Source organism: Bos indicus, chromosome 10, assembly GCF_029378745.1.
Source record: "Bos indicus isolate NIAB-ARS_2022 breed Sahiwal x Tharparkar chromosome 10, NIAB-ARS_B.indTharparkar_mat_pri_1.0, whole genome shotgun sequence".
Classification (NCBI taxonomy): domain Eukaryota; kingdom Metazoa; phylum Chordata; class Mammalia; order Artiodactyla; family Bovidae; genus Bos; species Bos indicus.
Genome location: NC_091769.1, coordinates 61,976,775 through 61,989,284, shown reverse-complemented (window position 1 = coordinate 61,989,284; position 12,510 = coordinate 61,976,775). Strand labels below are relative to the sequence as shown.

Below are 12,510 nucleotides of genomic sequence, written 5' to 3'. Positions count from 1 at the left end.
TGAAGCTTGAATGACACTGATAAACTTTACCTACTTCATTTTCTGCCTGTGCCTGCCCGTTTCTGGAAATTTCAGATATGAAATTATTAATCTGAACTCTCCAATGAAGTTAGAGACAAATAATTTTATATTTTCAAAAGACAAAGAATTTGAAAGAAAATTTTGCTGTATCCTTATTTGTAGCATTTGTGTACTATGGGTTTGGATAGATTTTATTTAGTCAAGATAGTTCTATTGTAGATTATACACAGAATTCAAAGAAGGGCTAAGTTATTCATTAAGTTGACACAAGATTTCTAAAATTACTAGGATTTGTAATATTTTTATTAAAATAAAAAATTAGAATAGTTAGTATTTTAAATGCTCTCAGACAGTCAAAATTATTTGGTCATATCAACTAAATCCTTTAGCAGTTCGTCAGTATAAAACATGTTCATTTCTTGTTTCAGGTGGGGCCTACTATCTTATTTCCAGAAGCTTAGGGCCTGAGTTCGGTGGATCTATAGGCTTGATCTTTGCTTTTGCCAATGCAGTGGCTGTTGCTATGTATGTGGTGGGATTTGCTGAGACTGTGGTAGATCTTCTTAAGGTAATTAAAAGCTTTTGTTCTCTTCATCTAAGCAAGATAATTCAGTTTAATTTGCTTTTCCAGGGCACCAGAGGATATCATTATGGCAAGATGAGAGGAAACAGATTTATTGTGCAGAATGTGGAAGCTGAATATAGTTGGCATCAGAACTTCTTAGAGTCCTGGCTCTCACACTTACCAGCTGACAGATTTTGGACCAGCCCTTTTGTTCATCTGGACCTTGCTTTTCAAATCCATAATATGGGTTAATAATATTGTCCTATGTCTTTCATATAAATGTGGTACAGATCAACTGAAATAATCGACATGAAATACAGGGTAAAACATGAAAGAAAAGATAAACAATGAGCATTATTGTCAGCATCAATATTACTATTATGGTTACAGATGTCCAAAGGGAAAGAAAGTTCAAACATTAGGACTCACTGTAGGAAACTGGGCATTTTTTAGCACAGGTGCTCCATCTGGATGGTATGTATGTGAGCACATTCATTAACTAGTATATGAGCTAGCTTCCAGTCCTCCTTCTGTGGGAGTGATAGCGGATACTGAATTCAACAGGTAATAGTACTTCTATTTGAAAATCAGATGAATAAATGAGTGGATTGTATAGTTCATAGTTTGTTCTTTAATTGAGTAGCACTTATTTTTTGATATTCACATTGGAGACCACTCATTTTCATCTCTCTAGGATTCCCCTTGACACACAAAAATAACTGGTTGTTCTCCTGAAACAAAATGTGATAAGTGTACATACCCATAATTTTACTTAGTGCTACAATAGTTTCAAAAGCTGTGCCTAGAATGGATCTCTAAAAGTTTTAACTCCTAACCTTGGCTATCAAAGGCTTATTATTACAGGAAAAAGTAATGCTAGATGTTTTATCTTCTCAAATTTATGAGCACTTCATTTTTCTATTATCCCCAGACAGCAGGGCATAGTATCTCTTTTTACTGTTAAATGCTACAATAACACATACAGACCAAAAAAAAAAAACTTCTAACTATTTAGGGGGGATTTTTTGTTGTTGTTCCAGGAGACTGATTCGATGATGGTGGATCCAACCAATGACATCCGGATCATAGGCTCCATCACAGTGGTGATTCTTTTAGGAATTTCAGTAGCTGGAATGGAATGGGAAGCAAAGGTTAGTTTCTCAAAATGATATTACCAACAACTGCTAGTCAGCTTCCTGAACAAACTGCAGGAATAGAAGGAACTCCATATTCAAAAGGAATTGCTATTATTACTTTCTATGGTAAAAGGAGCCTGGTCAGTGCTCAGTGGAACAACAAGTCCTCAAAGCACAAAGTTCAGGCAGTAGTAAGACATAGCTCATGTGATCAGGCCTATATTTTGTCCTTTGTTCTGTAGTCACAGTGACATAGCCAACAAGATTGCTGCCATCTTCATGCACAGACCCCTTGTGGTCATAGCAATAGTACATACTGGAGGCCTGTGTCTTTTCCTCATTTCCCTGGTATCCCCTTCCTAGCTGACTGTGAACGCTGACATCCACAAGATATGACAAGTGTGTTGGGAGAAGATAACAGAGGCAGAAACTGTCATTCCCTTCTGAAATCCCGTACTCTAGCAGCAAATCTAAGGGTACCAGAGGCCCTGGAACTAGAGAATATCTGGATTTAATGATTAGTATGTTGTCGTCTAGCCACTAAGTCATGTCTGACTCTTTGTGACCCTATGGACTGTAGCCTGCCAGGCTCCTCTGTCCACGATTCTCGAGGCAAGAATACTGGAGTGGATAGCCATTTCCTTCTCCAGGGGATCTTTCCGACCCATGGATAGAACACGTGTCTCTGCATTGGCAGGAAGATTCTTCACCATCTGAGCCAATAAGGAAGTCACTCAGTGATTAGTATACCAGTTAGTAAATTTCTGAATGGTGGGGAGAATGTCTTTTGCTTGCTTTGTAACTCACTACAGTGACTAGTACAATCGAAACTCCTAGGTTCTTATGTTCCTAGGTGCAGTAACTAGACCTCAAGTGGTCACCAGAAATGGAAAGAGAGCCCAAACCTCCCATTTTATATAATGCAATAGGAAACATTCTTACATGGTGTTTATTTGTGGGTTATGCATTCACACATTAAACAAAAACTGATGAAGTGCTTATCATGTGCTGGGTATTCTGCTAGGCACTGGATATTCAGTGTGACCCACACAGGCACAATCCTTGCCATAGCTGAGCATATGGTCTACGGGGAGATGAGTAATAAAAAAGTAAATATAGAATGGTAAACTGTGAAGTGCTATAAAGGAAATAAACAGGGCACTGAGATAGAATATAGCAGGGGGAACATACGTTAGACTATTCCCTGAGGGAGGCAATGTAGTTTCATGACAGTAGAAGGTAGAATTTAGAGCTCTAGCTCTGTAGTTAGAGTGGATTTGAACCTGGTTTATGTCTATACGACCTCTGGTAAATTACTTAACCTCTCTATCCCTCAGTATTTTTTATCCTTAAAATGATGATAGCAGTATTACCTACTTCATACAGTTGTGGGCGGTTATTATTTACCTGAAAGGATATTGGTAAAGTTAAAACTGCATCTGTTGTACTGTAAGCCCTCACTAAACATTAGCTGTTACTGTTTAGATTCAGTGGGCAAGAAAGCCTCTGTGAAGACATAGGTTTGCAAAATGTAGGGAGAAGTGCATGTCCAGCTGAGGGAAAGAGCCAAGCCAGTAAACACCTTGAAATGTCAGAGGGACTAAAGAACAGATGATTTGGCTGGTCAGCCTTGGAGACAGCTTGTGCTGAGCACACACGGGTATGATCGCTCGACCTCAAGTGCACTAGGCATCCTGGGAATTCTGTGCCTCATTCTGTGTTCTCATACTCCTGCAGTTAGTCCCAGGAAGGGGAAGAATCCATAGGAGCTCTGCCGAGGAAAGAAGACAACTCTGTCAGTGTTATATCTTTTGGCTCCATTTACATTCCTAGGGACGCTGCACTAAGTTACCCGCTTAATACTTAGAATGCTCTTGAAATATCACCTTCAAGTGCCCAAGCACATGCATGCATGCATGTTTAGTTGCTGACGTGTCTGACTCTTTTGCGAACCCCATGGACTATAACCCACCAGGCTCCTCGGTCCATGGGATTTTCCAGTTAAGAATACTGGAGTGGGTTGCCAGTTGCTCCTGCAGGGGATCTTCCCAACCCAAGGACTGAACCCACATCTCTTATGTTTCCTTCATTGGCAGGTGGATTCTTTACCGCTGCACTACCTCAGAAGCCATGCACCCGTTGAAAATGTAACATCTATTCTTAGGCCAAATAAGGCTTATTAAGATGCCATTTTATAAGAACACCTTTATTACCTACACTGGATAGTAGAATCTTAGCCGGAATTATTAGATAGGGTCTTTATTCAGTGGACATTTACAACTTTTATAACTATGTAAAAAGGTCATTGAATAAATCTAATTTGACCTCCTGTTACTTTGTCATTCCAGGCTCAAGTGATTCTTCTGATCATTCTTCTCATTGCTATTGCAAACTTCTTCATTGGAACTGTCATTCCATCCAACAATGAGAAAAGGGCCAGAGGTTTCTTTAATTACCAAGGTATGTGTGTCAAATAGCTTGCTTTGCAATAAAAGCTTCTTCTTTGCCCGCCCCCATCACCATCCCCATAACCCCTGCCCTGGCCACTGGAGGCCCAGGGAATATTCTCAGGTTTTAGTCAGGAGAGCCAGAGTGAGTCTCAACCTTGCTGCTTGCCAGCTAGACAGGTCACCTAACACTGTTTGTCTCAGATTTTCCTGCCAAGGTGGGAATAATAATAGCAACTTCCTAAAGCGATGTTGAAAAGCAAGTAAGATAGCAGATGTTAAAATGCTTTGAAAACCTTAAAGTGCTGGAACCTACAAAATAAACCTCTCCTTAAGCAGCAAAATATAAAGAAACTATATATTTTTGGACTAAAAATAACCGTGTACATGCGCAGTTGGGGCAAAATTACAGACAAAAGATACAAAGAGACCAAAAAAATCATCTGCCACTTTTGAAAAGTCTAGAGCAAAAGTAGGGGATTAAAAGCAAAAGCACATGCCCCCTGCACACAATATTACCTCAGAGGTGGGCAAAACACCTAAGCCCAGCCCTCTGGTCCAACCTCTGGACACACTCCCTACCCTCACTCCATAAAAGAAACAAGCTTACCCCTGCTCAGGGAGCCAGGCAACAAGAGAACCTGTTATTTGTTCTGGCTCCCCTCTACTGCAGCTGGGGCCCCAATAAAGCCTTATCTGAAACAAACAAAAAAAAAGACCTTAAAGTGTTGCACACGTTGTCTCTGTCGAACAGTAGGGGTGTCTGTGCAAAAAAGGGAACACAGCTCAGACAATGTGCCCAACCACTGGGAGCACCAAAATCAAACACAGACATTTTTTCATCCTGCTAGTCATTTTTGTACCGTGCTTTCTTATGACATTATCTAGTTGAGCATCACTGTCAGGTTTTCAAACAGAAAAGACTGTAGGAACTATTAACATAGCAGCTGTGATCAAGGCATAAACATTTACTTCTCTCTTCTATTCTAGTCCGCCTATCCCCTCTTTCCTAGCTTTCCACCCTAGCATACTCAAGAATCCACGGCTGAGGTTTTTTATATTTCCCGTCAATATTTACCTGGTTGTCACTTTTTGTTCCCTTCTTATATCACATCACTTCTTTCTTCCCGATTCTTTTTCTTTGTAAAGATTGTCTTGCTTGATATGCATATCCTTTTCCTTGTGCTTCTTTTCCCTTTCTCCAGCTCCTGCCATAAATTTTTTGATGTTTTCGATTTTTTTTCTTATTTTTGCGCTTCCCTAGATTCTTTTGTTTACATTTTTCTTCCTTCCTTTTCTTTCTTTGTTTTCCCTTGTGTTTTTCTTTTTTTCTAGATTGTTTCCATTTCATTTAAATAACTTGGTGACAACCTGTGGTGTATTTTTATTTTATGACCAAAGCTCCTCACTGTATATGAGAATTCTTATACATGAGAATTTGATATAAGGATCTAAGATCCAGTCTCTAGTGACAAAGGTCAGGAAGGTTAGAACATTAGTATCAAAACTGTAAGGTGGCTTCATCCACAAGGTTCTACAATTCAAAAAAAAAGGTGTAGTAAAGCAATATGCTGACTAAGGTATATATACATGTGAGAATGTAGTTGTATGTGTGTAGGGCAATATGATGCAGTATATTTGTGGGTATGCCAGTTCAATCATGAGAAAATTTTGTTTCCTTCTTTTTTAGTCTTCTAGATTCAAAGAAATCAGACAACATGGGTCTCCATTTTCATGAAAATTATTGACTTTCCAGAGTATATTCTAGAGATTTAAAACCTTGTGACATGTATTTTGATACCTGGCAAATATTAACATGAGGTTCATCAAGATTATACCAATATCTTCAAGCTCATTCCATTTAGATTATAGGAACACGTTTGCATTTAGGGCTACAGAAGCCAAAGGTAACTTTATTTCCGGCCAGTGAAGAAAGTCTACATAATAATTTTCTCATTATTTGTGTTGCAGCATCAATATTTGCAGAAAATTTTGGGCCAAGCTTCACAAAAGGTGAAGGCTTCTTCTCTGTCTTTGCCATTTTTTTCCCAGCAGCAACTGGGATCCTTGCTGGTGCCAATATCTCGGGAGATTTGGAGGTATGTTATTTCCTCTGCTTTGTAATTCTAAGAAGCAATGGTGCAGTTGGGCAGGACGGGGAGCTACAGTCATCAACAGTGACCGTGTTTCTCTATAGATTTCAAAGCTGTAAGATTTCTTCAAGGTTTCCTAGTTACTTAAAAAGTTCTCTCTCTTAATGACAAATTTTACTGCCAAATTTTCCTATTCCTGATAGTTCTTCCAAACGTCTTATTCAGTAAGCTGAGCCACTGGAGAGGCCCCCTCTGTGACTTTACCTTCCTTCCTTGCAAGGAAGACTGGGAAATGTAATGTCTAGTTGGACAGCCATGTGCCCAGATATTCTTGCCTGGAGAATCCCAGGGACAGAGGAGTCTATTGGGCTGCCGTCTATGGGGTCACACAGAGTTGGACACAACTGACGTGACATAGCAGCAGCAGCAGCAGTATTATTTTAGGGAGTTCTAATATTAAAAGATGGGCTTACCTGGTGGCTCAGTGGTAAAGAATCCACCTGCAATGCAGGAGACACAGGTTTGATCCCTGGGTTGGGAAGATCCCTTGGAGAAGGCAATGGCAACCCACTCCAGTATTCTTGCCTGGAGAATCCCATGGACAGAGGAGCCTGGCAAGCTCCTCACAAAAGAGTCAGACACAATTTAGTGATTCAGCAACAACAGCAACAGTACTAAAATGAGGAAGGTGAGAATGGATATTAAAGGACAATAAATAATCTCTACCACACATGAAAAAAAATAGAAAACACAGGTTTTACCGCAACAAATTTGCAATCAACTTTGGAAGACTAGAAATATTTGCAAGTTATCAGGGGAGATATATGTACATATATATATATGCAAACTGAATGCATTGTCCAAGTAGATTATGAAGTAAAAATAAAGAAGAAATAATTACATTAGGAACAATATTTGCAATGAAGAAACTTTTAAGCAGTAAGTAAAAGCAAAAGCTGGTTACTGACAACAATCAGGAAATGTAAGGGTATTCCAGGCAGAGAAGACAAAAGGACAGACAGGCAAGGGAAAATTGTGGGAACAGGAAGGAGTCTCTCATGATTCAAGTGGAGAAGCCCTGATAGGCTGAGCATCCTTACAAGGTTAGGAGAAAGGCTGTTGAAGGGGCCTGAATGAGAGATGTTTGCCCTATAATATAAGTCCGTAAAAGTGGGGACTTTGCCTTTGGTTTTGTTCAGTGCTGTGTCCTTGGAGCTAGCAAAGCTCCAATAAATATTTATTGAGTCAATGAACAAAGGCATTCACATTTGTTATATTAAGGACTACAATGCCATGATAAATTCTTCAGCAGAGATGGAACATAAAAATGAGTATGCTGAGGCTCAGAAAAATTAAGTAACTTCATAATGAAGTAAGTAAGTAGTGCTGCTTAACAAAATTTAACTGGACGTTGAGCTTCTGGTTTCTTAGATTTGGAAAAATATCAGAGGTCACAGATTTAAATTTCGGTAAACTGTAAGAACACATTCAAAGACTATTGTGCTTTCTTTCGCCTAAGTTCTTATTATTTGTTGATTAGTAGTCGGTTCAACTCAGCCAACACTTGTTACTTATACCAGGCATCAAAGACGTGAAGAAGAGTTTGCTTGATCCTTCTCAAGCATGCAGTTTGGACAAGACCATGGCAGGAAAAATGGATCAAACAGGTCAGCTTTTGTTAGAGTTAGGAAAGGAACTGGAAAGGATGCTTTTTCTTTCTTTCTTTCTTTTTTTTTTTACTATGATCTACATCACTTCATGGCAAATAGATGGGGAAACAGTGGAAACAGTGTCAGACTTTATTTTTTTGGGCTCCAAAATCACTGCAGATGGTGACTGCAGCCATGAAATTAAAAGATGCTTACTCCTTGGAAGAAAAGTTATGACCAACCTAGATAGCATATTCAAAAGCAGAGACATTACTTTGCCAACAAAGGTCCGTCTAGTCAAGGCTATGGTTTCTCCTGTGGTCATGTATGGATGTGAGAGTTGGACTGTGAAGAAAGCTGAGCACTGAAGAATTGATGCTTTTGAACTGTGGTGTTGGAGAAGACTCTTGAGAGTCCCTTGAACTGCAAGGAGATCCAACCAGTCCATTCTGAAGGAGATCAGCCCTGGGATTTCTTTGGAAGGAATGATGCTAAAGCTGAAACTCCAGTACTTTGGCCACCTCATGTGAAGAGTTGACTCATTGGAAAAGACTCTGATGCTGGGAGGGATTGGGGGCAGGAGGAAAAGGGGATGACAGAGGATGAGATGGCTGGATGGCATCACCGACTCGATGGACGTGAGTCTGAGTGAACTCTGGGAGTTGGTGATGGACAGGGAAGCCTGGCGTGCTGCAATTCCTGGGGTCACAAAGAGTCGGACACGACTGAGCGACTGAACTGAACTGAACTGTAAGGAAATACTATATATCACAACCAAGTGCCTACATATAAAAATTTCTCCTAAACAGTTCAACACTTTATTACAAATGATGTCCTCTGATGTTTTCACATCAGTTCTATTCTACTGTATTGTTTTCATGCTAGTTGCAACCTACTGAATTGATTCCATGTTGAAGCTCAGATTTAGCCATTGGGGTTAAAATGGAAGAAGGACATCAGAGGGGAGATGTCTAGTGGGTAACTACATTAACCTGTAATTAAAAATAAATTTTAAAAAAAGAGAGAGAAAGAGCTAAGGGACTGTGGAACCCAAGAGAAAGGAAATCAAGAGATGATGATGCATTGAGATAATTAACATGATCAGAAGCCAGAGGGGTCAAGCATGTTAAGGACTAAAAGATGGCCACATGCTGAGATGTGGCAACCAAAGTTCTGGACTTATAGACAATAATTGTTTCTGAGAGTGAAACTAGAGCATAATAAATTCAGTTCAAGTTAGTAAACATGTTATTTGCACATTGTGGGGATATGCAAGACACTACCTCTGCTCACAACCTCAGAATCCTTCTCAAGATTCCGAGGGTCTTCAGGCTGATAGGGACAGCTAATTAGAACTGGCACAAGGGGATGCTATACAAGATTCCCATCCTGAATCTTCTACTTGTTAACACACTATTGATGGTCTGTAAATATGTGTGTGGGAGAAGATTTTCAAGGTACACAGATCTAATCAGGAGAGTTAAGATGCAGTTTCAGAGATGAAAGATTAGGATATGGTTGACACGCAACCAGCAGCAACCTGGTAAGCCTGCTTGTACTATGTCCCAAGGAGGGAAAAATATGATATTTAATGTTAAAAGGTGAAGGAAGGTGAGATTTTGTGCTACTTCTTGAGGGATGGAAATAAACATTTGGAATGAAAACTAAGAATCTAAGTCTCGTCCTGACTAGAGGAAAAGTAGCCAGAACAGGCAGTGTGAGTATGTGATCAGACATTAAGATATTGGCATCCCAACTTATATCACATCGTTTGACCCTCAAGTAACTCCTAAATAAGGAAAATTTGAGCTTGTAGCATGTCTACAGCTACATGGAAATTTTATCTTATGTGTAGAGTGGGGTGGATGCTTGCTAAGTCACTTCAGTCGTGTCCGACTCTTTGTGACCCTATGGATTGTAGCCCACCAGTATCTCTGTCCATGGGATTGTCCAGGCAAGGATGCTGGAGTGGGTTGCCATGCTCTCCTCCAGGGGATCTTTGTGTTTTAGGTATAACACTTCTGTTCATCTTCATACCTCTTTTCCTTTTATATATTTCCTTTCTTCCCACTTATATAAATTTTTCAATTTTCACTGAGAGCTCAAGAAATCCTTCATCACTGGAAGAAAATTTGAAACATACTGTGAATGGATATTGAGTGAGGTTCATTTCAGCCATGGTTGCCCTCTTTTTCCCTCTGTGTGCTACTCAGTGCACACATTCTCTTTTGGAGACAGTAGCTTGAAATGAAGAGGTTTTATATATCAGACAAATCCTGTGCACAGATATTCCTACAAGAGTGGGAAGAAATGAATGACTACAGAATGGCTCCACAGGGCTGGCTTACTTCCCTGTGGGGACAGATTTACTTGGTTTAATTAACATTTCCAGCTGTCAGGTTGAGTCTGCATTTGTCATGAGTTGATTTTTCTGATGGATTTGATCAGCAGATTTAAGTTAATGAAACACAGAACTCAGACTTTGACTGCATTGATTGCTCACTTGTATCGATGAGTCTCATGTCCTCTGGAGGGGGAACTGATGCCTACTGGGATGGTGCTTTCCTCAGTTCAGTATTTACTGACTTCTACTCTATGCCAGCACTGTCTTATAGGTAATGAATACATTGAAATCTCTACTTAATAATCCCTGTTAAGTTGAACTCTATTATAGAGAAGTTATGCTGCTTGGAAATTGATTATGATACGATTCAACCCCCAAAATAGGATATAAAATGGTATATTATATATGATGTGAGCTCAGCTCAGTGAATTTATATACATTTATGGGCAAAAGAAAAGCCCATTTTCTGGTATAAGCTTAAATTTGCCTCTTTCTTTATGCTTGCCTATGGAAATTAAATATCTCTCATTGCAGTTATTCCTGAACTAGATTTCAAATGAGGAGTTTGAGGGATTGGCGAATGTAGCAGATCATCCTTTTTGCTCAGTCAAAAGTGATCTTTTAAAGCTAAGCTTAGTACAGCAGCAGCAAGCTTAGTACAAAACAAATACACACAGAGATATATCGCCAATGTACCAGATACGTTACATTGATATGTTACCCCACCCCCTCAGTACTCTATGGTCCATACACCTGCATGAAATTCACAGGAGATTAAGGGGAGGGACAGAAAGAGGTATTAGTGAGTGAACTAACTAGCCTACTTTTCTGTAAAAACTCCCTCCTGGTCAGTTACAGGTCTCTTCTGTTCAGCACAAAGTTCGACAGATTTCTTTATTCACTCTAAACACCTGGTCTTTGTCCAAAAAGAACTGGACCTCAGCTCTTTGCCATTTGCTTGATTTTTTTCTCTTTAGAACTTGCCCCAGGAAGGGTAGCCTAAAATTTTGAAAATACAGAACTAACTCCAAGTGATATCTGTTTCTTATTCCACTCAATCTCCTTGTTCCTCTACATTATTTTTTCAAAGGATCCCCAAGATGCCATCCCCAAAGGAACCATGCTGGCCATCTTCATCACCACTGTCGCCTACTTAGGAGTCGCCATTTGTGTGGGTAAGTTATGTTGTCTCTGGTGTCAGAATGCCAGAATTACAAGGGATCCAGTTGCTTTTCATGTCAAGTTTTATGTTTCATGGCTTTCCATGGAACATAAGTTGAAAATTTTTTAATAGACAACAATTTTAATTCCCTTGTTGGGTCCTCTAGGAGTTTGAATGCAATTAAGGTGTAACCACAGGTGTCTCTGGTACTTCCCTGGTGGCTCAGATGGTAAAGCGTCTGCCTACAATGCAGGAAACCTGGGTTCAATCCCTGGGTCAGGAAGATATCTTGGAGTAGGAAACGGCAACCCACTCCAGTATTCTTGCCTGAAAAATCCCATGGATAGAGGAGCCTGGTAGGCTACAGTCCATGGGGTTGCAAAGAGTCAGACACGACTGAGCAACTTTACTTTCACTTTCATTCTACCTGAACACAAAAGCGAATTTTTTGCTGCTGCAGGTAATAATTCCACTGCCAGGGAAGCCACCACTTCTAGCAACCTCCTCCCCTGCCTTTAGGAGGCCGGTGAGGGACAGAATACGAGTCCAAAACAGAACAAGACAAACAAAAAAACAACCATGACAAAACCCTTAGAAAAGTATGAAAGATATAGAATGAATGACTGTGACTCCTCCTTGCACTGCTGTCCCTAATGTGGAAATGTCACCGTCACCAACTGGCAGGCAATCAGAATGAGACCCAGCTGCCAGCAGTGTGGGGCGGCCAGCCCCCACATTGCTCAGTGAGCAGAAAATATGTGAATTTGCCTGCTGTTCTTAAACTGACTTTTGTTCCACCTGCTGCCTGCAGCCACACCTCCTCCTGGTTGGGGGTCACCTCCGGCTTGTGCCATTACTGGAGAGGAAGGAATGTGAAATATTCAGAGAAGAAAATTTTTCTGTGCACACCTATGAATACAGCCCCAGGCTGGACCACTGTGGAATCCCATCTGGCCATTTAAAAGGGGACATTCTGGTTGTCCTCTGCTTACTAGAAAGGAAATTGAGATAGTACATATGTTCTGAGTTGGATTCTTTGGGGGAAAAAAAGCAAAACAATTAACTTAGATTCTTTCTTCTCTCATTGCCTCTT

At 40.1% G+C, this 12,510-nt stretch overlaps 1 protein-coding gene across 3 annotated transcripts in view; it reads left to right on the top strand.

The window, feature by feature from the left end:
- The window catches only part of SLC12A1 (solute carrier family 12 member 1), an 87,994-nt gene that overhangs the window by 18,487 nt on the left and 56,997 nt on the right, over positions 1 to 12,510 (top strand). For all 3 annotated transcript variants that reach the window (XM_019968881.2, XM_070797600.1, XM_070797599.1), the window contains exons 6-10: positions 450 to 589; positions 1,627 to 1,737; positions 4,071 to 4,182; positions 6,141 to 6,268; positions 11,346 to 11,430. In XM_019968881.2, the coding sequence (XP_019824440.1) occupies positions 450 to 589; positions 1,627 to 1,737; positions 4,071 to 4,182; positions 6,141 to 6,268; positions 11,346 to 11,430 (576 nt within the window). The remainder of the gene's footprint in view (positions 1 to 449; positions 590 to 1,626; positions 1,738 to 4,070; positions 4,183 to 6,140; positions 6,269 to 11,345; positions 11,431 to 12,510) is intronic.